Source organism: Rattus norvegicus, chromosome 18, assembly GCF_021556685.1.
Source record: "Rattus norvegicus strain SHRSP/BbbUtx chromosome 18, alternate assembly SHRSP_T2T, whole genome shotgun sequence".
Lineage (NCBI taxonomy): Eukaryota > Metazoa > Chordata > Mammalia > Rodentia > Muridae > Rattus > Rattus norvegicus.
The window spans coordinates 28,962,940-28,988,446 of NC_141551.1; the positions used below are offsets into that span (position 1 = coordinate 28,962,940).

The window sequence follows — 25,507 nt, forward strand, 5'->3', positions numbered from 1 at the left end:
GTAGTGAGTGACCGATCTTTAGTAGGGTGGGGGAAGCAAACCCTTGGAAGATGCAATTTCATTTTCAGGGGGAGCTCATTATGCTTGTTGGAGTTCTCCATGTAACCTGTACTGGCTGGTTTTGTGTGTCACCTTGACACAAGCTGAAGTTATTACAGAGAAAGGAACCTCAGTTGAGGAAAAACCTCCATAAGACCCAGCTGTAAGGCATTTTCTCAACTAGTGATCAAAGCGGGAAGGACCCAGCCCATTGTGGGTGGTGCTGTCCCTGGGCTGGTGGTCTTGGGTTCTGTAAGAGAGCAAGCTGATGTAAGCCAGTGAGAAACATCCCTCCATGGCCTCTGCATCAGCTCCAGCTTCCTGACCTGCTTGAGTTCCAGTCCTGACTTCCTTTGGTGATGAACACTGTACGCTGAATTAAACCCTTTCCTCCCCAACTTGCTTCTTGGTCGTGATATTTCATGCAGGAATAGAAACCCTGACGAAGATGTAAGCCATGCTACACAAAGATTTGCTTATTCTGGCATGGTTTGGAGGGAGGTATCAAGGTGATGTGGCAAGAAGAATTGTCCCAGGAGAAGCCAGGAAGCTTAAGTCTTAGCTGTCTGTGTCCTTTCTTCATCTCCTACTTGGAGGGACACTCAGTACCTTCCATTTTTATTGACTGTGTAGGTAAAAGGATGGAGTTGAGAATGTCTTGATGTCCTAAAATTTTTTTTTTGTATAATAAGTAGTTTGGAAACCATGATGCGTACTAAAAGAATTTCTTCCTTCTCAGTTGTCCTCAAAAGAAGACTCTAAGTCTCATGGGAAATTACCCAATCTCATATGTATGCATGTGTGCTTCTTGACATACATTTTGAGGGCATACACCGTGAGGAGAGGAGGACACCAAAAACTGTTGCCCAGGGCTAAAGTTTCCTTTGAACCCCATAGATTCAAAGACACGGGCTAATGCTGGGCAAAGAATAGGACCTCATTATAGTTTCTGTGGTTGTCATAGATCCACTTAATATGTTGACTACATTGGAGTAATAGAGTATGGCCCCTGGAGAACTTCCTCCTGACAACTTTGACTACATTTTTGAAAAATCATATGCTTTAGTCTTCTTTTGTTCACTGGTTGTGTGGAACCAGCTGTAGCATACACTCATGAAATCCCTGCACTCAGGAGGGTTGAGGCAGGAGGATTGTCAGAAATTCAAGGCCAGTCTGGTCTATACACTAAGTTTCAGACCAGCTTATATAGCAAGACCCAATCTCAAAACAAAACAAAGTAACAAAACCAACCAACCAGCTAACCAACAGCAGCAACAAAGCTCATGAAATAGGATTTCTGAATATTCTTCTAGGTCTTGCTATGCACTTTTTCTGTTGTTGACTATTAAAGCCTTTTATCAACAGCGAGTCAGGTTCCTGCTAGGGAGTTCCCAATGTTGTAAAAAGCCGAAGAAAGGGAGAATTCACAAATCTTTCCACTTGTCTCAGCAGCACAAAGACTAAAGATAGCAGGCTGCTTGTCCTTTGAAGGCTTTGTCTGGAAGGGGAAATAAAGGGTGGAGTCTGCTTTTCCTTTTGTGAGGAAGATCACTAGGATTGTTTAGATTAGGAGTCTGGGAACTCCTATTTGGAAGGCACTAGAACAAGAAAAGTTTACTTCTGACCTGGTTTACAGTAGAATTATCATGACAATTCAAAATTACTTTAAGCATTATAGCTCCAGAGAGTCTTGCTCTTGGTCTCACTCACACTGGCAAGCTACAAACTAAAGCCTGCCACAGTGATAGCAAGGGACTTTTATAGCAAGAATTTTTGGAGATAGCCAAAGGAACTTGAAAAAAAAAATCATCTTCATAGAAGCAGTCAGCTTTGCAGTTGAGAAGGTCACTGCCTAATCTGGAGAAACATATTCAGGTCAAATGTTGGCTGTAGACCAGGGGTCTCTAGGGAAGGCTCATAAGGGTTCCAGTTGCTGGAAGTGACTGTGTGGATTGTGGAGGGGACTTATTCTGCCTTGGAAGCCTTGTTACTCTTAATCAGCAAAAGGGTAAGAAGCAGAGATAGCTTCTCTTTTACCCTAATTTGCCTCCTGAAGCCAAGCACTTCCTCAGCAACCATCTTGTCTACCTTCTAAGGAGAGGACTAGGTAAAGGATGGGAAGTGCTAGTAATAGAGGTGATACTACCAAAGGAAATCCAGGCAAAGGGATGTTTGGGTTCCTGTTTAAATTGAGAGCTTTGTAGGAGATATACCTAATAGTCATAAGTACTGAAATTTGAGGTATGAAGAGGTAGTTTTTGGTGGTCAGACTTGGGTCCACAAGAGAAAAGAAACAATGAGAAGTTTGTTATTACTAGAGTCATACCTCTCAGCCTCTGGATCACAGGTGTCACCATCACATGTTTAAAAAAATGACTTAAAAATGAAAAGTGAGTGAGGGTTGCTTTGTAGACAAAACAAGCAAAGTCAGTGTTGATGATTCAAGAAATTTGAACATATTGAGTTTACATCCATCAGCAGTCAATTCTGTCCAGAGCTGTTACTCACATGACATGCTGGGCCAAAACTAAGCAATGAAGTGATATTCTCTAGGTCTTCTGTTTTCCCATTTTGTTTTAACTGTACAGTATAGACACTGTGGTGTTTCATTTCTGTTCCCATAATTTCCTGGAGCCAGATGAATGCCCTGAAGACACTGAACATGTGTGGAATTTGGAATAGATGTTCACCAACCTGCATGAAGAGAAGCTAGATATTGGGGGAGGAGATCACAAGATATGTAAACAATTCTGAAGAAAATACAAGTTTGTTAGTTTGATGATGAGCCATAAAATGCAGAATTTCTTTTTTTTTTCCAACGTCTACTAGAAAGGCTGTCCCCTGCTTCTGCCTTCTCCTAAGACTGGAAATGGGACGCATCCCATGGTGCTTCCTAGGAATGCGCACTGCCATCTGAGCTGGAATCCCAGCTCCCTTACTAGGAAAACAAAATGAAACAAACAAAACTCAACACTAAATCACAAAAAACAGCCCTAGTGAGATTTTCCCAGTGAATGTACACATAGGAAGGTCTTTGTTGATCAGCTTTTAAAGTCTTTAACTCGGGCTGGAGAGACGGTTTAATGGTTAAGAGCGCTGACTGCTCTTCCAGAGGTCCTGAGTTCAATTCCCAGCAACCACATGATGGCTCACAACCATCTGCAATGGTATGTTCTCTTCTGAAGTGTCTGAAGACACCTACAGTGTACTCACATATAAATAAAATAAATAAATTTAAAGTCTTTAACTCTTAAACCATTGTCTTTGGTACTATAGAAACAGTCTTTTAGAACAAGAGGAAGGCTTAACAGCAAGGCCTACTATTACATAAATAAGTAACTGTGTGTGTATGTGTGTGTGTGTGTGTGTGTGTGTGTGTGTGTGTGTGTGTGTGTTTAGGGGGCGCTCAGAGGACAGCCATAGGTGTCATTTGTTAGGTGCTCCTCCAGCTTTATTTAGAGACAAGGTATCTCAGTACCCAGCAAGCTCTTAGGTTCAATCTGACTCTGCCTGTTCAGGGCAACATCATATTTGCCTTCTTTTTTAAAGCATGGGTCTAGGATCAAACTAAAGTCTCTGTGCATCGTCTCTCTGCTTGTAAGACAAGCGCTTTACCGGGGCTGGGGATTTAGCTCAGTGGTAGAGCGCTTACCTAGGAAGCGCAAGGCCCTGGGTTCGGTCCCCAGCTCCGAAAAAAAGAACCAAAAAAAAAAAAAAAAAAAAAAGACAAGCGCTTTACCAACTGAGTGAGATATCTCCTCAGGCCTCACACAACTTTAAGAGAGAAGTTCATTATCATTTCCATGTTTCAGAGGAGGAAGTGGAAGCTTATGAGAAGTAAGTGATTTCCTTACATCATGCAGCTGATCAAAGTGTTTTGCTGACTTTTGTATTTTTGGTGTCAAGTAAAAGGCTTACACACTCCGATGAATGCTTAAGAAAATTTTATTGGTTTCTTTAATGCCAAAAAGTCATTTCAGCCCACATCTTCCTGCTGCCCTATTTGTTTACTATGCTCCTGTCATGTTGCCCCATGTGACAGGTGAAGGGTTCCATGTCTGAGCTATAGGCCAACTACAGTGGCCTGTTCTGGTTTCATGTTACTGCTGTCGCAAGTTCACATAAATTTTGTGGCCTCAGATATCACAGATTATTATCTTTAAGCACCTCAAAGTCCCAAATGGGGCTAAATCATGGTGTGTTTCCAGACACTAAAGCAAAGGCCTACTTTTCTTCAATTGCCAATAACAAGTTTTGTGTTTCCATCTCAGCCCCACGCCAGGCACTTTCAATGTATATATTTGCATGAATAGTATATTCACAAGAATTTAGGTATTCTCTAAGAAATGTATGATTACTTTTTCATGTTTCCTATATCTTTATGGGTCTTCTGTGCAGTGCCTTTAGTACCCATTTCTATTACCAGTCTCTCTAAAGTAGTTGAAGCCCTTTCTATCCTGTCTCGCAAAATTCTTCCAGACTCTACCCAATGCCTAATTCCAAAGTCACTTTTATATTTTTAGTTATTTATAACAGCATCATTCTGGCTTAGGGTACAAATTATACCTCTGTATCCAAAGATCACAACAAATTAATACAAAATAGGTATTCTAAAACAATATAACTTGTCAGATAGTTTTGAAAATCAGAAGCCCCAAGTAGGCTTCATGTGATAAAATACTGGAGTTGGAAGGGCTACAGGTTTTTTTTAGAGGCTCTCTAGAAGGACTCCCAAAAGCTGGGCATGGAGGCACAAAGATGTAATTCCAACACTGTAATTTTAACAAGTGGGAGGCTTAGGCAGGAAGATGTGGAGTTCCAGACCAGGGTGGGTGGTCTAGCATGACCCTGTCTCAAAAGTCATTGAAAGAATGAAAGAACCCATCTTTTTACACTTCCAGCTGTTAGAGGCTGCCTGCATGTCCAAGCATTTGGGCTCTCATTTCGGCTTCAGAGCCAGCAGTGTAGGATCTGCAAATCAATCTCTCTTTCATTTCTAAGGACGTTGCAAATGCACTGAGCTCACCTAGCTAATCCAGTATAAAATCTCTCTCAAGATCTTTAATCATATAGTATTAAGATCACTTTTATGGTGCAATATAACATATTAAAGGGCACATCATTTTACTTACGACAGGGTCTTTGGTGTTCAAGCGGAGGTGGCTGTGTATGTGTGTGTGTGTGTGTGTGTGTGTGTGTGTGTGTGTGTGTGTGTGCGTGTAGGTAGTTTAGTAAAGGTGAAGATAAATTAAGATACATATTAGGAACATGCCTTCAAATTCCTTTTGAAAGCTACGGATTGCCCTACCTCTATCGAGACTATTTGATCATCCTTTCTCTCAAAACCTTACCGAATTAAGAGCAGATGCAAGGCTGGTGTGATGGCTCGGCAGGTGAAGCCTGCCAACCTGGGTTTGATTCCTGGAACCCACATGGAAGCGGAAGGAGAGAAAGCAACTCCACAGAGTCGTTCTTTGACTTCCACACGCTCACCGGGAGCATTCGCCAACCCCACTTCATACAGCACAGTATTACATACATAAATGTATAAAATGTAAAAACCGACTGCAAGGAACTGAATGATCGAGGTTGGTATTGTTATTGGTGTAGTCTGTAGAATACCACCAGGGCCTCCAATTTCCAAAATGAAAGGGATGAAAATAAAAAAGTATCCAGTTCCCTAGGTGGGAGAGGAGAGGTGTCGTAGTTGATTGATTGCTCAGTACAAGTTGGGGAGAAGAGAGAACAAGAATCTAGGTAAGGTATATTGTGAATACAGTGACTGCCGATACATGGCAGAATCCATTTAAAGTCAGACTTCCCATACATCCTTCCCCCAGTAGAATAAACAGTTATTTCCTAAGAACAGTAAACAAAGGAGTAGAGTTAGAGGTCTCTTCCTTGTTCTTTCTGGAGCACATCACTCCAGGGATAGAAGAGCCCACCTGGTGAGCATTCTCCTCTCTCCGGACAAAAGGGAGTAGTTCCCACCACATGACCATGTTGAAGCCTGAGACTGACTGATGTGCACCCGGCTTAAGAACCTTGTTTTAAGGGTTGGGAGAGGCAGGCGAAGCCAGGCCCCAAATCACCCAAAGGCTCTTCTAGAAGAGTAATTATGGGGCATAGTAGCTGCTGCAAAAAGTTACTGTCCATGAAGTGATGCCAGGGAACGACTCATGTGGCTTGTCTTGGCTGCCTTTAGCATGTGTGCCTAGGAGGATAGAAGGAGGTGTACAGTCAGGACTTACTTGAAGAATAGCAGAGACCGTTTGAGAACCTGATCCGTGTGTGTGTGCACACCGGGAACTTGAGGATGGAAAGCGCTTTACACACTATTCCTTAACTTTCCAGGTTTTCCTCAAAGTGCTTTCCTACATTAGAGACAGGAGTGGGGTAATTGGGGCCTGATTCTCTGGGTTCATATGTAACCCAGGGTTGGTTTGTTTCTTAGCTGTACCTTGCACAAGAACCTAAGTTGACACCAGTTTCTTCTTAAGATGTAACAGGCAAGGCGCTTGCAAAGCTCTCTCTGAGAGCAGATGAGTGCTCCCACTGCTGACAGTGATAAGGCCTTGGGCTCTTACAGGGCCTCCTCAGGAGCAGCATCCCTGTGTGTTCTGAGTGGCACTGAGATATCAGTCCAGTGCTGTCCTGAGGTCTGCTGTCGTGGGACCGTTCAGTCCTTGTCACTTCAATTTCCTTGTGTTAGACCAAGAATAAGTTGATTCCACATAATTGCCTCTGGGAAATTTCTTTTGGGAGGATGGCTCTTTTGGTGTGTTATCTTCGAATCCAGGGATTTAGAGGTGTACATTAGCTTCTGTGATCTTTCTCACTCAGGGTCACAACCTTGCCTCCAGGATAATAGCCTCTAAGTGGCTGTTCGAAAGGCACTAGGAAGTTATTTACACCAACCCAGGCCCAGGCAGGTTGCTACAATTCCATCGCTGGCCACTGGCATCAGGTTTTCTTCTTAAAATTTTCATTTATTCCTGTTTTCTCTTTCTATCCTTCACTGTCCTGGCATAGATGAAGACATGGGCTTCTTGCCAGAGGGGCTTTCCTTTGGTTTCAATATTGGGTTTGGTAGGAACATTCAATAGAGTCACCAACTATTTATTAAGCGTTCATATCGGATCAGGTTTTAATCCAGCTGATATGATTAAAATATTAAATGTGTTATGTTTAATAATTACACATGTAACATTTAATAATAGTAATAATAATACATTGTTTGCTGACAGTAGTGGAGGACAGAACTATGATAGAAAGAGGACAGTGTCATGTGATTAAAAACAGCCCTGTCATGCCCAGACAGGGCCGATTGGGGTGGGGGTGGGGGGAGTTCAGAATGTCTGACTCTGTTGTACTCAGCACAAACTTTATGTAAGTCAGCTGAGCTGGTCCGTCTTTTCTGAGAGGATCCCCCAAATTATTTTTGCAAGGCACAAACCCTTTCTCTAAAGCCATGAGTGATGGATGTATGGAAGCCAAGAAGATGGAATTGAGAATGTGGAGACCGTGTCTGGTGTTATTTGGCATTTAATATGATCATATAGCAGAGTGGGAAGTATGAGGGAAGAAGAACATTTCAGGCAAGGGAAACAATATGAGAAAAAAATAAAGAGAAGTAAATAAACTTGGTGACTACAGGACATGCCTTTGGTGGATAGGGTAGGAAAGTAAAAGGGAAATCAAACTAAGCCAAATTTTATAGGGCCTTAAATACTGATTAAAAAACAAACAAACAAGAGACGAAAAATCAAAACTGATAGTTTAATTCTTTGGCTGTGGAGCCCCTGGGTTTGCTTTTAGAAAATGCTTTTAAGCTCTCTCAGTTCTACCAAATCATCAGGAACCGGCCTGTGATGTGTCAAAATGAGTTAATAAGCTAACAAGAAAAGCCCTTTTCCTCTCTCTAACCCAGTTTGGTAACTTAGATGTCTACAGACAGGGAAGTAAAGGGGAGGCAAATGGACAGTACCCCCACCCCAATCCCCCCATAGTAATCTGTAGGTCTGGATTGAAAGTGTTCTTAGTCAACTGAGGGGGACCTGGTGTGATCATATCTGAGAAAGTGTGTATCACGGAGGTAGGCATGTTTAAAGTCGACTTTCTATTACCGCCACTTAGCAAACCTCCCAATGCCAAAGTCTCTTTTGCATTACCAAATTGTGCAGTAATATGTAAAACAAGGGAGACTGGACGATGCATGAGGGTTGCTCTGGAGGGTTTTGCGTCAAGCACCAACAAAACAAAACAAAAACAAAAAAATAAAATTTAAAAATTTATTTTTAAGGGTTGGGGATTTAGCTCAGTGGTAGAGCGCTTGCCTAGCAAGCGCAAGGCCCTGGGTTCGGTCCCCAGCTCCGAAAAAAAAAATTAATTTTAAAATATCACAGTGCCTGGTACGTGGTAAATAGGAGTTGAAATGTTTTTACCAGATTAAATGGCTGCGATTGAAGTGTGTAGGTCAAGGTGGTGACGGTGGTGCAGGTCTTCCATGCTCCTGTCATCTTGCTTCCGTGGCATTCTGACGGAGTCTCCATTTTATGTCCTCGATGCAGAGGTATCACTCCTTGTCTAGAAATGGTTGCTTGAGGCTGAGAAGTGACACAGCAAGGCAGAGCCTGGGATAGCTGCCAGATTCTGAGAAGCACAGATTGCGATGTGAGGGGGAGGGTAGAGAAGAAAAGTTTCAAAGACCAACCAAAGGCACAGGATGCTTTACTTACGGTGGGGACATGGGGGAGGGGGATGGCGGGGGCGGGGCGGGGGCACGGGGCGGGGAGATGATTGTGCCACACACACTTTGGGATTGGGCTGGCAGCGGCAGCACTTGCGGAAGAGACTGTCACTGGGTTGGAGGAGGATACTAGCCAGCCGTGGGCTCTAGGTCCAGCCAGGGTAGGCTGGTTTAACAGGTCCCCACACTTAGAAAGACATCACTGCTAGGTCCCAAAGGAACCTGGGAGAAATAGCTAACCGCGTTTTCTATTAGCATACCAAAGCGTGTGCCGGGCTTCTAGGCTCACTCCCCACTACCTGTGGCTCCACCCAGCGTTTCTCATCCCGCCGCCCAATCCTAAACCTCTCCAACCCAAGGATTTTGCCTTCCCTCCCCCAGCTTCTGATTCTTTTAGGCCTTGAGTTTTTTTGGCCCGCCCTTGGCCTCTTTATTCTCGTGGTTCTCTTTTCTTCCTCTCTTGCTCTTCCCCTCTCTCTCTCCTCTCATGTCTGGACTCTTCCTGGTGACTCTGGCTGTACTGTCTCTCATATTTACACTAAAATCTTTCTTGAGGCTCTTAATTTTTTAAGGATCCCTCCCCCATTTTCACAAGGCACTCCGAGGTACGAAATAGGTCCTTGCTGTGAAAGAAAGGAAAATTTTGAAAATCAAATTTTCTGCTGAACTAAAACAATGAGAAATGCCTCATTCTCTACCAGCCCAGAAACAAGTGCTTTTAGTAGAGTAGTGCTCATCTCCCAGGATGCTCATAAAAATTTTAAAGATAAAATATAATTACATTGGTGGTGTACTGATGTATTTTAAGCTATATGGTACTGTTTGCATAAAAATGCCTTCCTCTCAACTCTTCCCTTCAGCGAAGCAGCCAATGTTAGCAATTTTGTGCATACCCCCAAATGGTTTTTAATTAATACATTTTATTTACTTACTTAACACAGGATCTCTTTATGTAGCAAGGCTAACTACCCTAGGACTACTTACTGTGTGCCCAGGGTGGACTTTGAACCTTAACCCTGCTGTCTTTTGCCTCCTAAGTACAGGGAAGACAGGTGTGTAGCACCATCCTCAGCTAACAAGCTTTATGTTTTGGAGCGGTTCACAGTAAAATAGAGCAGGAAATATGGTGCCCCCTCTCACATGCACAATGGTCCCTTACTGTGGGTGGGTGGGTACTCTGCTTCGGAGAGGTAGATTGGCTACTAAGGATGAAATTAGACTGATGAATCCTAATCACCCACAGTCTGTAGTTTGCATCAGAGTTTACTCTATCGACGTTTAAAACATTTAGGTCTGTAATGTATACATTTTTCGTAAATCAAAATGGGATTTTTCTATGCATGCTAGTGTACAACTCATGTGTGTCTTTTTTCCCAATACATTTTTATGTGTTTGTGTGTCTAACAAATGCGTAAGTCAGTACAAATAGACCTGCTTATTCTTCATTTTATTTTATGGATGTTCTGCCCACGTGTGTGTCTGTGTGAGGGTGTCAGATCTTCTAGAACTGGAATTACACAGACAGTTGTGAACTGCTATGTGGCATGCATGCACTGCCATGTGGGTGCTGAGAATTGAACCAGGGTTCTCTAGAAGCTGTCAGTGCTCTTAATCATTGAACCATCTCTCCAGCCTCAATCTACTTTGTTCTTTTATTAAGCAGATAGTACTAAGTTGTAAGCCTATAATTCAAGTTATTTTTGCCCAGTTTCCTTCTTTAATATTTCATCTGTAAACAATGCAATATATGTATTCTTATACATATGTCTTATACAATTTCACTAATATCCATGAATGGCGTGTTTCTAGAAGTAGAATTGTGAAGTCATAGGGTATAAAAATAACAACTTTACAGTAATGCTATCATTAAGATACATTGAGAATCCTGGAGCAGAGAGAGGAGAGAATTTACTTGTAAGATCCAAACTATTTCACTTCCTCTAGGAAGGAAAGCTATCTTTATGCCAGTTACTCTACCATAAAACTCACTCTCACTCTATTGTAACTCTTCAAGAACAGGTCACCTGTCTGTATTCACCTTCCTAATTCATATTCATAGTCTTATGGCCTGCTGTAAGGGCCACTTTGTTGTAAATAAATGCATTTAGTGGCATAGGTAATAAAGCTTCTGAGAAGAAGGTATTTTATCTGTTTTACAGATGGAAACCATCAAAGCAATGTTACAAAAATGGTATAGAAGAAATGAGAAGAAAGAATAGTGGAGCTGATGTTTGAACCCAAAGCTTTGGCTGTCCTAGAACTTGTTCTGTAGACCAGGCTGTCCTGGAACTAACAGAGATCTGACTTCCTCTGCCTCCCAAGTATCGAATTAAAGGCGTGTGTCACTACTGCCCAGCATCTCAGGGCTATTGATACCTAATCTAGAGTGCTTTCTACCAAGTCAAACTAGGCAAAGGCTTCCACAGGCCCTGAAGAATCCCTCTCAGCCACTTCTAAACTGGGAAGGTGATACTCAGTGGCACCTGAGAAGGTCGGATCCTCTGGAATGAGGGTCCCTGGAAAAGAGATTTCTTGGAAGTACTGCCCACAGAAATAAGTTAACAGCAGTACAGTCCTAAAGGAATACTACATACTAATGATAATTATTCTTTATTGCAGTGTCTCTTTATGCCAGGCATTATTCTCTGTAATTTATGAGCCTTGTCTCTTTTAATGCTCACAATCCCATTAGGTGTGCATTGCTATTTTTGTTTTGCATATGAGAAAAGGTAGGTGCTGAGGGTCAAGTAAAAGCTCAAGGTTTTACAGCAGGTGAGTAGTAAGGATAAACTCCTTATTCAAATCTGAGACCCATTCCTGAAGAATCTGAATTCTTTGCATTGTCCCTTAGGGTGTAAAAGTCAGCTGCCATGAAAGAGTATGGAATAGTTTTTTTTTTGTTTGTTGGTTTGTTTTGTTTTGTTTTTTTCTGAGAAGAAATGCTATAAAGGGAAATTCCTTTTTCTAGATCCTAGAGAACCTAAGCAGCCAGGAAATAAAACAGAGAAAACAGGCAGCTTGAGCCATGGCTGGGTTGTGGAAGACATTGAAAGAAGTTTGATTTGAATTTTCAAGCTCGGAAGGTGGGAAGGTATGAGACCAGCCATTCCAATGTTTGAATTAGGATTTGGAGCACGTGATGCCTTTATACTCTTAACCTAGAAATGGCAGGGTTATTTTGGGCACAAAAGCGAGAGCTGTGGCTTTAAAAATATGCCAACTGTATTTCTCTCTTCCGCTCCAAGATTACTGAAAATTAGCCCAGCTGTGGCCCAAGGCACCAAACAGTCATAGAATCTTTTTCCAGATCAGCTCATCCCACCCAAAGAGAGTGAAACACCAGGAGTGTCATTTCTGGTGACCCCTGGGGATCAGCCTTTTACTTGCCCAGTCTGATTTCCAATCAGAGATCAGAAAGCTAGATCAGAGCAACCCCACCCCTACACTCACACATACACATACGCACGCAGGCACACACGCACAGACAGAAACACAGGACACTGCCAGGCTTCCCAAGGTGCCTGTGTTCAAAGGAGAAATCATTGTCCTACTGAGCCAAGGGCCATCCATTGAGACAATGGTTTTTCAGCTTCACTACCAAATTCCTGAGTGATTCAGAGCAAATCAACTTGCTGTAATTTAAGCCTTCAGATGTTTATCTGAAAAATAAAACATTTTAAAATCCGTATTTAAATACATTTAATTAATTATAATAACTTAAAATTAGTCGAATAAACACACATATACAAAATGCATAGATAAACTGACTCACGGTAAGAATTCAATAGTCCTTTAATAAAGGAGTGAATCTTCTGTTTATCTTACTAGCAAGTAAGAGTTAATGAGTTTTTTACTTTGTGCCAAGCAGGCGCTCTTTAAGAATTACATTTAATCTCGTAACAACTACTATTATTACCCATTTTACAAATGAAAACAGAGGACCAAGATAATAAAAGATATCTGGATCATTGTAGTTTATACCATGTAGCTAGGTATCCTGGTAACAAAGTTTCAATTCTTGTAGAGCTCGGGGAAATATGTGCTGGCATTTGTTTTTATGGGAATTCTTTTTGTGGCCACCGTGTAAGAACCAAGAAGCAGCAGGGAAATAAAGAACACGGTTGGTTAGTCCCCAGGTGGTTGTAGCCTTTCTTTTGTCTTTCTGATCCAGGACAGGGTTCAGATTTCAGACCTGGTTTCTCCCCGTGTTCTGTGATGCTTCTCCAGTCAGTCCACAAACCCAAGTAAAGGTGGGAAGCAAGGTAGACAGGAGGAGAGGGTGTTTTCTACCTACATCCTGTTTTTTTTTATTTTTTATTTTTTCCAGCAGTTTGATTGTCGATTTTTTTTTCTTTTCCCCTTTAGTCAGAACGAGCATGCATGCAATTCTAAATTCTTGCTAGGTTCTGAAAACAGAACTGGGGCTAGAGCCCGTTGCTCAAAACTAGAAGACACAAAGGAAACCGAAATCGCTTGAAAGGAAGCACACTGACTGTGGCGCGGGTGGCAGAAGCTGCTAGGGAGAGAGAGAGGCGGAGTGTCACTGAGCACCAAGCCTCTGGGTTTTCACATGCAAACCCCAGACAGAGCCTTTGGTGACTAGAGTCTTCCCTTAGCAGTGGGTTTCGGGGGCGGCAGCAGCAGCCCACCCCGAAGCAGGAACGGTCCAGGGGAGCTGGCTGGCTGGGCCGGAAGCGCCTGTAATCATTTAATAGCCTTTGCAGGGTGCACTGACAGATCAGAGTGGGCGGTAGGCAGGCTCCAAAGTGCTGTCTGGCAAGATAGTCCTCGGCTTTAATCACAATGATGGGTTTTCTGGAAGCTCTTTATTAACCTCGGCACCGAATCCCAGAGATGGTAACAAAGGGATGAATGGGGAGAAGGGGGAGGGCCTGCAACCTGGAGGCTGAGCTGTGATTTTCCTGACTCCTCACCCTCACACTCGCACCCCTCCCCCACCTCCGTTCCTTTCAGCAGATTCTAGCTCAGAGGCTCCTGCCTGCCTCTCCAAGATGGCAACAAGACAGATAGTCATAACAACTCCTGTGCATGTATTATATTTTGTGTTATCGAATGACCTTGGTGCACAGTTCAGAATGTGCCTCTGCAATCTGCTTAGATCCTAGTGTCAGGCCAAACCCGTTAGTAATCTTGTGTCCAAAATTGGTCCTTAGGCCCCTCATCTACAAAACAGGCGCACGTGTTAGCAGTACCTGTTTCTTTTTTTTTTTTTTTTTTTTTGGTTCGTTTTTTCGGAGCTGGGGACAGCAGTACCTGTTTCTTATAGCACTCCTTGTCCCCCTTTTATTTCTTGCAGCTCAGCATGGGACTTTGGGGAAACATTTACAGGTTTGGCATGGACTGAAACATCTAAAGAACCTCCCCTGACTTTTGAGTCCCCAGTCATTCTTAGTCCCTGAAGAATGCTATGGGCCCATGCAGCCAGACTTAGCATGAAAGAGGAGAGATAGGAATTTTGCTAAGAGACCCCTGGACAGTGCCCGTGGATTATAGGATTACATGAAGTTGCCAGCTAGCTACTTCCGGAAAGCAGTTTTTTTAAAATAAAAAGGGAAGATTTGTACTTTTGAAAAATGCATGCCGTTCTGATTTTTAAGTTGTAAAGAAACTGGCCAGGACCAAAAAGAAAGGAAGGATGGAAGGAAGGAAGAAACCCAAACTTTTTTTTCATAATTGTGATCCTACTTTACTAAAACATCTAAATCTTGAGCTGTCCTCTGAATATATGGAATGGCTCTTCCTATGGATTCAAACTCCTGTAGGTTGATATTTCTTATATCCTCTTTCTAGGATCTTAGAAGGCCATCTATTTGGATTTTGGGGGTTGTACTGGGGATTGAACTCAGGGCCTTGCCTTCTGCATTTTAAGCAAGAGGATATTACACATCTGTATTCCCAGTCCCTTTACTACTTAAAAACTAACTGTAGGCAGGATCTCACTAGGTGTCTCAGGCTCTGAACTCCAGCTCTTTGGATCTTGATTGTCTGTGTCTTAGTCCCAGGGAGTAATGGGAAGGGCCTTGTGGGAACTCTAAGGAGGAGAGGAGGTATCTCTAAAAGAAGATAGATTTCCTTGGTGGACCATTTGCTTGAACTGGTTTGCAGATGGAGTTTGTTGAATCTCCTCTTATCATGTTCAAAAGGAATTATATCCTCAGAACTGCCTTGAAAGGTACAACATTTAGCGGGCAGAGCTAGGGACCATCAGTTCCCTTGGTCAAAAAGAAATCCGAGTAGGAGGTCAGTAATGGCTGTCTCATCAGATCCTTAAGCTGAGCTTTCACTTCAGTGAGTCACAATGCAGATGCTGCTGAAGCCCTCGGAGGTGTTTGCCTTACAAGAGGAGACCAGAATAGGTTGTGCAGCACAGTGTCTGGGGGGTACTAGAGAACCCACACCTCTTCCTGCTCCACAGAAGCTGAACATGTGGACAATGTATCTGAATAGCTCTCTGGCTGCCTCTTCAGAGTTTAGGCTGAGTCAGTTAAAAACCAAGCAGCCAGCAAAGGCTGAGGAAGCTTACTGAAATATAAAAGAGGTCAATTAGCTCCTGGCAGGTGGGCTGGCTGCAAGCCTTCCTTGGGCCTTCCCTTCACATGGCCACTAATGCCCTTTACCTCCATAGAATGAAGCTATCTCTGAGCTCTGGATCTCTGGGTGACTGCAAGAGAGCCCTCATGTAGAAATGAGGTCAGAAAATGTTCTCTTCTGGGCTTTTGTAGGGGCACCTAAGCTCTAGTGGTACTGAAACCTAGTTCTGGACACCGAATCTGAGACTTTTAAACAGTTTTAAAACATTTCTCAGGGCTGAGGCTATAGCCCAGTGACAGATTGTTTATGTGGCATGTGCAATGTCCTAGGTTTAATCCCTAGTTGCATTTTTTTTTAAATTTTTCATCTTTAAAGGCACAGTGACATAGGCCTGTAATCCCAGCTATGATGGAAACTCAGGCAGGAACGTAGATTCAAGGACAGCCTAGGCTGCAATAGTTTGAGGCCCAGTTTAACAAGATCTTGTCTTCAACTAAAATAAATGATGGATGGATGGATGGAGAGAGAGATAGATAAGACTGAGACAGATGGTGTGTCTCAGTAGGAGAGACATGTGAAAGGCCTTGGGTTTTAAACAAAAAAAATGGAGACTCCAACACCCCCTTTTCTCTAGGTCTTTCAGAGTCAGAGTTTGTGTCTGAAAATTGATCAGTGGATTCTGGCTGAGCTAAGCTGAAGATTGGATTATTTTATAGGAAGAAATTAGTTTTAGCCTCAGAGCTGGGGTGTCTCTTGCCCTATCCTTGGAGTGCTGTAGTATTAACACTGTCAAGGGAATTGCGCTATAAGAAAAGGAGTTTAGGGGAGAAAGAAACTTCCTGTTCACCTTTCTTCTGCTTGCTGTTAACTCACACTTTATCTGGCTCTCCTAGTCCCAAACACCGTGAAGAAAAAAATGTGTGTGTGTGTGTGAGTGTGTATACACACACATATATATATATATATGCTCACATTCATATTAGATATCAATTATGGAGCTTACATTGTGCTGAGCATCAGGATTGCCACTTTGTGTGCATGGCCTCATTTCCTATGTAGACTTCAAAAGCGTCATCAGTATGAACTGGTTCAGTCTACCAGAGCTGGTACCACTTCTTCTTTTTATGATAACCCTTCTATCCATTCACTTAACAAGTATTTATATGCATGAATGGGCCAGGGATTATACTAGGCACTGGTTATATTAGTAAACATATCTATGTCTATACATCTTGCCTTTGTAAACCTTGCAGACGTAGATTCTACTGGGTGAAGGGGTAACTGCTTGGCCTGAATGGCTATAGACTACTCCTCTGAAGAGACAACGTTTAATCACACACTAGAAGAATGGTGGAGTTCATGATAAGAACGAAGGAAGGGGCTGGAGAGAGAGATGGATGGTTAAGAGAAGCAGCTGAGAGGACCAGTGTTCCGTTCCCAGCAAGCAGCTCACTCATAACCATCTCTAACACTAGTTCCAAGGGATTTGACAACCTCTTTTGGTTTCCTCTGGCACCATGCACACACATGATACACAGAAATACATGCAGGCAAAACATGCATACACGTAAAAATATTTTCAAATGGAATTTTTAAAGAATGAAAGGGAGATCGCTTGAGATGGCTCTGGTTTCTCTTCTAAAGTCACTGTTATACTTTATGATGCATCTTCCAACAAGAATCTTGGAGAAGCTTTACACTGAAAGCATCTTATTTTCCCACAGCTTAGTGCAAATCTTACACCTTCACAATCTACCTAAGATTTTCAAAATCTTGAGGCAAAACACCCCCATGGATGGAGAATAAAGGCACCACATCACAGGTTATTCACAGTTCTTATAGACCATATCAAAAGAGTCTCCTTTCCCCAGTCAAGGCAATAGACAATTATTGAATAATTTTAAGTGGGAGAGTGATCTCATCTGATTTCTATTTTAAAGAATTTTACTTCCATTTTTAAAACTGGAGGACTTTAAAGAATAAGGATAATTTGTCTACAATGTGGGGGAATTAGAGAGGGACCAAGAGGAAGCAGGAAAGCGGAGTGGGGGAGCTATTGCTTTGGTTTACAGAAGAGATTATGATGTCCTGAAAAGAAGGGACATGGGGAGGAAACAGAGTCGAATGTACTTAGGAAGCATCAGAAATAAGTCTTGGCAATACATTGTAAAGAGTGAACAATAAAGGACAATAAAGCTATGTCCATCCTGGATGGGACCACCGGGTTAATGAGATCTTGTGTGCTCAGCCTGGAAAGATTAGGCACGAATAGAAGAGAAGAATCAAAAGCTTGATTTTAGTTTTTTTTTTTTTAAGTTTGCAAATTCTTGAAATTTGTAAGCAGAGACATCAAAGAGGCAGTTGGGTATAGAAGACTGAAGCACAGAGGGATGGAACGTTAAGTAAATATCTGTATCTCATTAGTATACTTGTTCATACATTTATTTTTATCTGAGATAGTTCAGGGCTATCCTTGAACTTGTTACATAGTCCAGGTTGTCTTTGAGCTTTTCCATCCTTCTGCCTCAGCCTCCTGAATACTGGAATTATGGGTATGTGTCACTTTGCTCGACTTTTTATTATAGCTAGTCATTCCTGCCCCCAAACAGGGCTAAGACCCTGAAAAGAGAGCATAGAGATAAAATAGAGAAGATAATCACAGACCAAATCTATCAAATGCCATAGGCGAAGAGGACCATGCAAAGGAAGTTTTTTGTTTTTTGTGTTTTTTGTTTTCTGTTTTTGTTTTTTAAAAAAGGTCAGAAGAATGTTCTGTGCTGACCTGAGGACACATCTGCAAAATATGGAAGAGGAAGAAACTCTCTCTGGCTCCTTTTTGGTTTTTCTAAAAGCAAAACATAGATTTGAAAAACGAAAACAAAAACAAAAGTGCTCATAAACACACTAGGGAGAACTCAATGTAACCACCAGGAAACAGCTAACATTGGATTTGGCCTGGACTTGAACCTATAGTAACAACCTGTACTAACCAGTTGCCATCTACCATTTAAGTTGTTATCCTTGAGGAATAAACAGTTCATTCCTTTGTCTTGTCACCTGTCTAAAAATTCACTGCTCTGTATTGAAACCTATGAAATTAGATTAAAGCTATCCATTTGGAAACTATCCAGTCCCTTGGTGTTTCTATGTCTATGTGAATGTATACACTATCAAGATGTTTTCTTTCGTTCTTTCTTACTTACTTTCTTTCTTTCATTTTAATCTATTGTGTCACAGAAGCCCAGGCCAACACTAAGATCCCGTGGGGGTATATTATTCTCCTATGTGACAAAGAATTCATGAGTCATTATTTCAAGAAGGAAGTGACAAGTGTTTCTGAGGGGTTTGATAGGATAAGAATGACATATGATGATTGGTTTAGGAAATAGTATCAAAATGTGGTGTGGACAGTGTTCAAAACAGTGGCACTAAGGAACACCAAGGAAATGGTTGGAAGTAAGGCATGGACATACCAGGTATTAACAACCTTAAGATGCAGAAGAACATAAACAAGTTATTTGGCTGAACTTTCTGTGAGTCTCCCCAAAAGTAGAGCCAGGTGCATAAACCCTAATGTTTTTAAAAGTTTCCTGTGTCATGGTTCCTTGAGTCACCTTTTCAGGCAGGCCATGCCTCTCTTTCCAGCTTTGGCTTCTTTTCTAAGTCACGATGACACTTTATGGAGCCTTCTGTGCCTCCATAGTCATCTTCTGCAGGCTCAGAGCAAACGTTACTTTACTTCTCCAAAAAGTTAACAATTTTCTACTCTGTAGGCCTTGGTGTATAGACTATGACCACTCTGGGGAAGGAAGCCTGGCTTGGGAATGAAATTGAAATACTTTATCCAAATAGCAGAATTTCATCCTCTTCTATTGTGAAGTGATCTCTATACACAACTTCTTCCCATTTCATCTCTGTTTTATCCATAGAATTAAAGCAGATAGTTGGTTCAAATGGTCCCTTTATAGTTTGGGCAGAATTAAAAGGGAAAATAAGCCAGGTGGCAGAGGCACACAAGTTTAATCCTAGCATTCAGGATTTATGAGTTCGAGGCTAGCCTGGTCTACAGATCGAGTTCTAGGACAGTCAGGACTACACAGAGAAACCCTGTCTAGAAAAAAAAATAAACAAAAACAAAACAAGTAACAGAAAAGAGAGTAAAAATAACTGTGTGCCCAATCAATACACTGAAAGTAGCATTTTCTGTCTTAAGCTTAAATATTTCCTGTCTTGTTCCCAGGCAAGCTTACACAGCTGTGTTATTCAGGAAATTCTTCCCAAAGAGTCAAAACCATGTTATTAGAAAACTAGATTTGTGGGCCCTGTGGTAAGAAGATCTGCTCTGCTGGTTGTTCCCAGACACTGGCAATTTCTCCCAGTCGTGTGTGGAGCAAGGGAGGGCGTGGTTTCACTGTTGTTGATTTGTGATACTTTGTCTTTCAGAACCAGAGGCAGGAGAGGTGTCCCCTCCAGTGGGCGCTGGTGTCAACAGCAACAGCTGGACCTTTAAATACGGACCCGGCAACCCCAAACAGCCCGGTCCCGGTGAGTTGCCAGACAAATTCATTATCCCAGGATCTCCTGCAATCATCTCCATCCGGCAGGAGTCTGCTAACAACCAAATTGACAAAAGCGATTTTATAACCTTCGGCAAAAAGGAGGAGACCAAGAAAAAGAAGAAAAAGAAGAAGGGTAACAAGACCCAGGAGAAAAAAGAGAAAGGGAACAGCACGACGGACAACAGTGACCAGTGAGGCCACCAAATGGAAACAAGCCACTTAGCCAGTTTTTGTAATAATGGCAAATCTCTCCCATGTAGCAACTCCCCCGCTCCTTTCTCCTATGACATGAGCCCTCTTAGAGACCTCAGAAATCTGCCGAAAGTTCCCTGTGTCTGTCTTGATCGCATTTAACAGGTTTTGTCTTAATAGCTTTCCTAAGTCTGGTGTTAACTCTCTCTCTCCACTCTGGCTTGTTTTCAGAACCTAAAAAGCAGACCCAGGTTTCCTTTCTCCCCCGCCGCAAAGGAGAAGCTTCCCAGCCCCGCCCGTGAGAGTTGGACTCTCTGCCCTGTGCTTCAAGCATCCTGTCTTGATATTTGCAGGGCAGGCTGAAAGGTATTCAGGCTGAGCAGCTGGGTGTTTGTGGTCACTGGGCATGTGTGGCTACCGAGAGTGTTCGAGAGCCGGGTATTGGCTGGGATGGTCCAGATTAGACTAGTTGACGTAAGAAGGGCTGGGAACCAGAGGCACATAAACATCTGGAGTCTTTGATCTGGAGGGGGAATAGTGAAACTTAAAAGGACCAGACTTTCTTAATCTCTCAACTGGAGGTGTGGTGGTCATCCTCTAGCAGACAAAACCATCCCTACTGACAAAGCTTTAGGAGTCCCTCACATCTGTTGGCAGTAATATCACTCTATTCAAAACCTGTGTTATGCACACAAGCCAGCAGTTAAGTATTTAACAAGAGGTTCAGCCAGGGCAACAGAAGCAGATCTGATGTGTTTCCTGTACATGTCCTTGTGCTCACGCTATTAAGAATTCTTTTGCACACAATGTTTATGAAAAGGATGCATCCTTTTCCGACAACACATATGCAAAAAGCAAAAGAAAAACCCAAGACCTCACTTTATGCTGTTTGTTGTTTGATAGATTTATTAAAAAAGAGAAAGTCTATAGCTATAAATCTTTAAAGAAATATGACAAATACAATTCCCCCCAACCTTCCCTCAAGAAGAGAATCCAGTCTACAGCCATTTGAAATGATCATTGCTGCTACAGAAGTGCTTTAAGAGAATTGCCTGGAACATCTGTATTATACCGGCCACCTGCCAATCACAGCTTTACTCTTTCAGGTCACTCTGGGGGCTGCCTCTTGCATGTATTAATTACTAAATAAAAGGATCTTTCTCTCTTTTCTAAGAAAAATGATGTGCACTTTGATTACACAACCTTCTCTAACCCACTATATTAAGACCCAGAAACTGAAGAAAAAATATTGTTTTCTCATACATTCAATGAGCAGACTTTTCATTCCTCTGATTCTGTGGTTGTCTCGGTGTGCTAGCCTACACCTTCGCCTTGTTTAGTTTTCCTTTTCTATAACACTCTGAATTGCTAAGCTTACTAACACCTATGATGTTACCTGAATCAATCTCCCATATGTATGCTGTATGCTATTATAAGACTCCTGAGATATACTTACTCTGTGCTTGTGTATGTGAATATTACTGCAACTATTACCTAGAGTGAACTTTAAGCTTTATTGTTGAATGTAAGCCCGTTATATTTCCTTTTGTACACCTGTGGAAAAGTGGAATAGTGTTTTTTTTAAACCATTGTTAATCAGCTTTTGTGTATGAAAGACACAGTAAAATTTCTTTCTTAAATCAAGATGCTGGTGATTCAAGGAATTTTATTTATGGTCAGCCAAGGGCTGTCTCTTGCCAAGACTCCTGTTGGCAAGAGAATGGATAAAGCTGTTTTTTTTTTCTAGTAAGAATTCTGGAATAAATACTGAAGAAAGTCCCTGAGGGTATGCAAGCACAAAATTGTACCAATCTGACCTCTTTGAATTTGCAGATTGCTTTGAAATGCTATCCGGAATATCAGCTCATAGAAAGTAATAAAATTTGCTGTTACCATAAATAAGACATTTTAAGTTTGTTGTGCACAACGTAAACATTTGATTAATTATATCATCTATTTAAAAGCATATAAAAGAGGTAGGAGTCTATTTTAAAAGGCATAAAATCTCAAAAAAAAAAACCTGTCTTGTCTACTTTTAGCTTCATTCTCCCATATTTTGAAGGGTGTGTAACTTCAGCTCTGCAGGATTGCATGGGGTAAAACTTGTTGACAGCACATGTGAACCATTGCTACATTGTAGGTTGTGATCATTTTGCCCCACTGAAGCCCATGTAACTGACCTTACGTGCCTTTTGAACTAGGAGAATCGGGCTATAATTTATTAATGATGATAACGATAATGTATATGTACAGCACTTTTTAAATTTATGAAGTGCTTTCCAATTCGTGTTAGTTATTAGTTATTACAGCTGTAAGGATAAAACACGTCATGTGGATTCATTTTTAATTGGTGCTATTGGTATTTCCTCTGTTCTTGCTAATAAATGGAAATGGTGGTGTGAAAGCAATGGTGGTCATTTCTAAGTATAAGAGTAGGAGAATACGGGACACTGATGATCATGACCTGTCACTGCTGAAGAGTCTGGCTGTTACCTGGATCTTGTTTATCACTGGGGGAAACAAGGGTGGAATCAAGAGTCACACTTCACAGCCAGGAGAGTGATGGTCACTTCTGCTTTGCTATTTCAATCTGACAAGAACAGCAGTAAATCAGTTTTTATCACTACAGGCCCCCTCCTCAGCTATCATGTTTAATTATTTATTTAGCCCTTGTACCTCTCTACAATTAGGAAGCCAAGTAATCACACACAGAAACATACCATAGACACTCACACACTCCACACACATGTCCACACCATACCACACACAGTTTATACACATACACACACCACACACCACACGCCGATACACACACATACAACATACCACACACACTTTGCACACAGACACACACCCCATACTACACATATACATACACATACAAAACACACCACATACACACTTCACACACATACACACACATGCCCACAACATACCACCACACACTTCACACACACACACACACACACACACACACACACCTCAATACAGCCACAACACACCATGCACATACTTCACACACATACACACACCCCACATACCACACACGCACACACACACACATTCACACACTCTACACATTACACACATCACACACATACTTCACACACACACTGTGCACATACATACACTACGCACACACATACAGACACACTACACACACACACTACACACACACACTACACACACACACACACACTACACACACACAAACACACACATGGGCCACCCCCACAAATGAACTTTTGTTGACAATAGAGTACTTAAACGCCACCCTCCTGGGTAGGTTCATTCCATGCTGCTTCGCCTTCTGTTAACAGGTAGATTAGATTATCCTTTTGAAGCTTAAATTTTGCTAAGTATTGGCTTTAGATTGGACAGTTCTCAGTATGAACAGTCCTTCTCCCCTTCAGGGGCAGGGCATCAGTTTATGTTAGGAGACATTTCATCTTCCTTAACTGGAGATGAGAATGTTGTGGCTTTTACTGAGGAGAGACCAAAGCCACTGCTCAACACCACACAGTTCACAGGAGAGGCCCCCACAAGAAAGGAGCTCTCTAGTTCAAAATGCTAATAGTAACAAGAGTGGGGAAACCTGAGAGAGGGAGTGACCATGCAACTTCGTTAACTCACTTTTAAAGTGGAAGGGAAGTACTGCTAAAAACCCCTCTAAGGCTTCCACAAGGACAGCAGCAGCTGACTGGGATGAAGGGAGTCTGTGTGTTAATAACATGGTATCTCTCTGTAGCTAGCCACAGCCTAGCAAATGCTGCTCTCAGTTTTCCAGTTCCAGTCTACTCATTCCCAAAGCCATGAGCGCTTATATCCATGGGGAAGTCTTTTATCAAGATGATCTCAAAAGGTTGCCACATTATGTACGTGATCATCATTAGTATCAACCATCTTTCCCTTCCCGCTTTTTTTTAAGGGGGGAGGTGTTATCTCATTCATCAAAGTGCAAACTGGAGATAGTACAACACACTCCACACACATACACACAGCTCTCTCTCTCCCCACAGAGAGCTGGCATTAAAAACACTCAGGAATCAGTGTGCAATGACTCAGTAGGTACAATCAACCGCTTGTGATCTGAGTTCAGTCCCTGGAACCCAAGATGGAAAGAGAGAACTGACTCTCGAGAATTATCCTCTGACCTCCACACGCAAGCTGTGGCACATAAGTGCATACACACATACACAATAATAAACACAAATTTAAAAAAATTTACTCATGTGTCTTTGCTCCGTCTTGGAGGAAAAGAAGTAAAGTCCCATGGCACCTTTCTTATCTCTGTCATGAATAAAATGAATTTGAATTCTTCAAGTAAATAGTTAAATGATCAATCTGTTTGTAGCTGCTTCACCTCCATGATCAGTGATCTGAAAACACCCTGGGCTTGAAGTCACCTTCACGTTCAAATGGATCAAAGTCTGGGTCTAAGTAGTAGGGTAAGAGAGGTGAGGCCCATGATGACTCTTTTGGGCAGATGGATTAAAAGCATAGCCAGGGCACCTTAGACTGTCTAGACTCAGACAGGCAATAAAGAACAAGTCCAAGTGAGGTTTCTTAAGGCTACTTTGTAAGGCTCTCCTACATAGAGTGAAGAATTTATCCATTTAGACAGCCATTCTCAGGCAGTGGTGGTCGATGCCTCTAATCCCAGCACTTGGGAGACAGAGGCAGACATCTTTACAAGAGTTGGAGGCCAGCCTGGTCTACAGAGTGAGTTCGAGGCCAGACAGAGTTATATGCCTGAGACCCTGTCTCAAAAGAATAAAAAAAGATCCCAATTAACCTCATACTAAGGGTGAGATTCCCCAGTGAGTCTCTAGAGCTTTGGCTGCTGGCTCTTAGATAAGATTCTGAGTCTTGGTATTTCATGATAATGAATTCTTTTTAAAGTTTAAAACTGCCCTAAAGTACAAATGTAACTGACCAAACACAAATATAATTCTTGTGTTAAATCTAGATTTTAAAAAATCCATTTAAACACTAAAATTGTACTAGGTAAGTAAACAAAACAAAGAGAAAACTACAACATCGGGCTGGAAAGCAGAGGCGTCTTTAGGAAATGGCAGTTTGCTCACACCTAACCCTATTCAATTACATTTGCACGAGTTTCCTCTTCATGGAGAAATAATCACATTACTTCCTCTGATTAGTTTGGCTGTTGACTGGCATGACACGATACAGCTTGCAACTAAGATACCCCTTTTACTCAGGAATACATGTACACTTATGTACACACACACACACACACACACACACACCCCTTTTATTACTCAGAAGTGTACGATAGTAAATGAGTGTGGTGCTAACCTCCCTTTGGTGTGCACCCAACAGTGGTACACAACGGTTTCATTGTTATACGACTTAAGTAAAATGCTTGTTGGTTTCCAGTTTCTCCTGAGACTGA

At 42.0% G+C, this 25,507-nt stretch overlaps 14 protein-coding genes across 14 annotated transcripts in view; all 14 read left to right on the forward strand.

Moving 5' to 3' along the window:
• The window catches only part of Pcdha1 (protocadherin alpha 1), a 264,765-nt gene extending 242,274 nt beyond the window's left edge, over window positions 1-22,491 (forward strand). The window contains exon 4 of the mRNA NM_199503.1: window positions 19,784-22,491. Within this exon, the coding sequence (NP_955797.1) occupies window positions 19,784-20,094 (311 nt within the window). The 3' untranslated portion in view covers window positions 20,095-22,491. The remainder of the gene's footprint in view (window positions 1-19,783) is intronic.
• The window catches only part of Pcdha2 (protocadherin alpha 2), a 255,785-nt gene extending 233,294 nt beyond the window's left edge, over window positions 1-22,491 (forward strand). The window contains exon 4 of the mRNA NM_199504.1: window positions 19,784-22,491. Within this exon, the coding sequence (NP_955798.1) occupies window positions 19,784-20,094 (311 nt within the window). The 3' untranslated portion in view covers window positions 20,095-22,491. The remainder of the gene's footprint in view (window positions 1-19,783) is intronic.
• The window catches only part of Pcdha3 (protocadherin alpha 3), a 249,612-nt gene extending 227,121 nt beyond the window's left edge, over window positions 1-22,491 (forward strand). The window contains exon 4 of the mRNA NM_053941.1: window positions 19,784-22,491. Within this exon, the coding sequence (NP_446393.1) occupies window positions 19,784-20,094 (311 nt within the window). The 3' untranslated portion in view covers window positions 20,095-22,491. The remainder of the gene's footprint in view (window positions 1-19,783) is intronic.
• Window positions 1-22,491, forward strand: part of Pcdha6 (protocadherin alpha 6) — a 228,659-nt gene extending 206,168 nt beyond the window's left edge. The window contains exon 4 of the mRNA NM_199506.1: window positions 19,784-22,491. Coding sequence (NP_955800.1) covers window positions 19,784-20,094 — 311 coding nt within the window. The 3' untranslated portion in view covers window positions 20,095-22,491. The remainder of the gene's footprint in view (window positions 1-19,783) is intronic.
• The window catches only part of Pcdha7 (protocadherin alpha 7), a 222,498-nt gene extending 200,007 nt beyond the window's left edge, over window positions 1-22,491 (forward strand). Inside the window, exon 4 of the mRNA NM_199507.1 lies at window positions 19,784-22,491. Coding sequence (NP_955801.1) covers window positions 19,784-20,094 — 311 coding nt within the window. The 3' untranslated portion in view covers window positions 20,095-22,491. The remainder of the gene's footprint in view (window positions 1-19,783) is intronic.
• Pcdha8 (protocadherin alpha 8) overlaps window positions 1-22,491 on the forward strand; it is a 216,569-nt gene extending 194,078 nt beyond the window's left edge. The window contains exon 4 of the mRNA NM_053942.1: window positions 19,784-22,491. Within this exon, the coding sequence (NP_446394.1) occupies window positions 19,784-20,094 (311 nt within the window). The 3' untranslated portion in view covers window positions 20,095-22,491. The remainder of the gene's footprint in view (window positions 1-19,783) is intronic.
• Pcdha10 (protocadherin alpha 10) overlaps window positions 1-22,491 on the forward strand; it is a 204,937-nt gene extending 182,446 nt beyond the window's left edge. The window contains exon 4 of the mRNA NM_053939.2: window positions 19,784-22,491. Within this exon, the coding sequence (NP_446391.1) occupies window positions 19,784-20,094 (311 nt within the window). The 3' untranslated portion in view covers window positions 20,095-22,491. The remainder of the gene's footprint in view (window positions 1-19,783) is intronic.
• The window catches only part of Pcdha11 (protocadherin alpha 11), a 197,937-nt gene extending 175,446 nt beyond the window's left edge, over window positions 1-22,491 (forward strand). Inside the window, exon 4 of the mRNA NM_199486.2 lies at window positions 19,784-22,491. Coding sequence (NP_955780.1) covers window positions 19,784-20,094 — 311 coding nt within the window. The 3' untranslated portion in view covers window positions 20,095-22,491. The remainder of the gene's footprint in view (window positions 1-19,783) is intronic.
• The window catches only part of Pcdha12 (protocadherin alpha 12), a 192,027-nt gene extending 169,536 nt beyond the window's left edge, over window positions 1-22,491 (forward strand). The window contains exon 4 of the mRNA NM_053940.1: window positions 19,784-22,491. Coding sequence (NP_446392.1) covers window positions 19,784-20,094 — 311 coding nt within the window. The 3' untranslated portion in view covers window positions 20,095-22,491. The remainder of the gene's footprint in view (window positions 1-19,783) is intronic.
• Window positions 1-22,491, forward strand: part of Pcdhac2 (protocadherin alpha subfamily C, 2) — a 43,117-nt gene extending 20,626 nt beyond the window's left edge. Inside the window, exon 4 of the mRNA NM_201422.1 lies at window positions 19,784-22,491. Coding sequence (NP_958825.1) covers window positions 19,784-20,094 — 311 coding nt within the window. The 3' untranslated portion in view covers window positions 20,095-22,491. The remainder of the gene's footprint in view (window positions 1-19,783) is intronic.
• The window catches only part of Pcdha5 (protocadherin alpha 5), a 235,590-nt gene extending 213,098 nt beyond the window's left edge, over window positions 1-22,492 (forward strand). The window contains exon 4 of the mRNA NM_199505.4: window positions 19,784-22,492. Coding sequence (NP_955799.1) covers window positions 19,784-20,094 — 311 coding nt within the window. The 3' untranslated portion in view covers window positions 20,095-22,492. The remainder of the gene's footprint in view (window positions 1-19,783) is intronic.
• Pcdha9 (protocadherin alpha 9) overlaps window positions 1-22,492 on the forward strand; it is a 211,291-nt gene extending 188,799 nt beyond the window's left edge. Inside the window, exon 4 of the mRNA NM_199508.1 lies at window positions 19,784-22,492. Within this exon, the coding sequence (NP_955802.1) occupies window positions 19,784-20,094 (311 nt within the window). The 3' untranslated portion in view covers window positions 20,095-22,492. The remainder of the gene's footprint in view (window positions 1-19,783) is intronic.
• Pcdha4 (protocadherin alpha 4) overlaps window positions 1-22,495 on the forward strand; it is a 243,172-nt gene extending 220,677 nt beyond the window's left edge. Inside the window, exon 4 of the mRNA NM_053933.2 lies at window positions 19,784-22,495. Coding sequence (NP_446385.1) covers window positions 19,784-20,094 — 311 coding nt within the window. The 3' untranslated portion in view covers window positions 20,095-22,495. The remainder of the gene's footprint in view (window positions 1-19,783) is intronic.
• Window positions 1-22,495, forward strand: part of Pcdha13 (protocadherin alpha 13) — a 179,018-nt gene extending 156,523 nt beyond the window's left edge. The window contains exon 4 of the mRNA NM_053934.3: window positions 19,784-22,495. Coding sequence (NP_446386.2) covers window positions 19,784-20,094 — 311 coding nt within the window. The 3' untranslated portion in view covers window positions 20,095-22,495. The remainder of the gene's footprint in view (window positions 1-19,783) is intronic.
• Window positions 22,496-25,507: the final 3,012 nt, after the last annotated feature.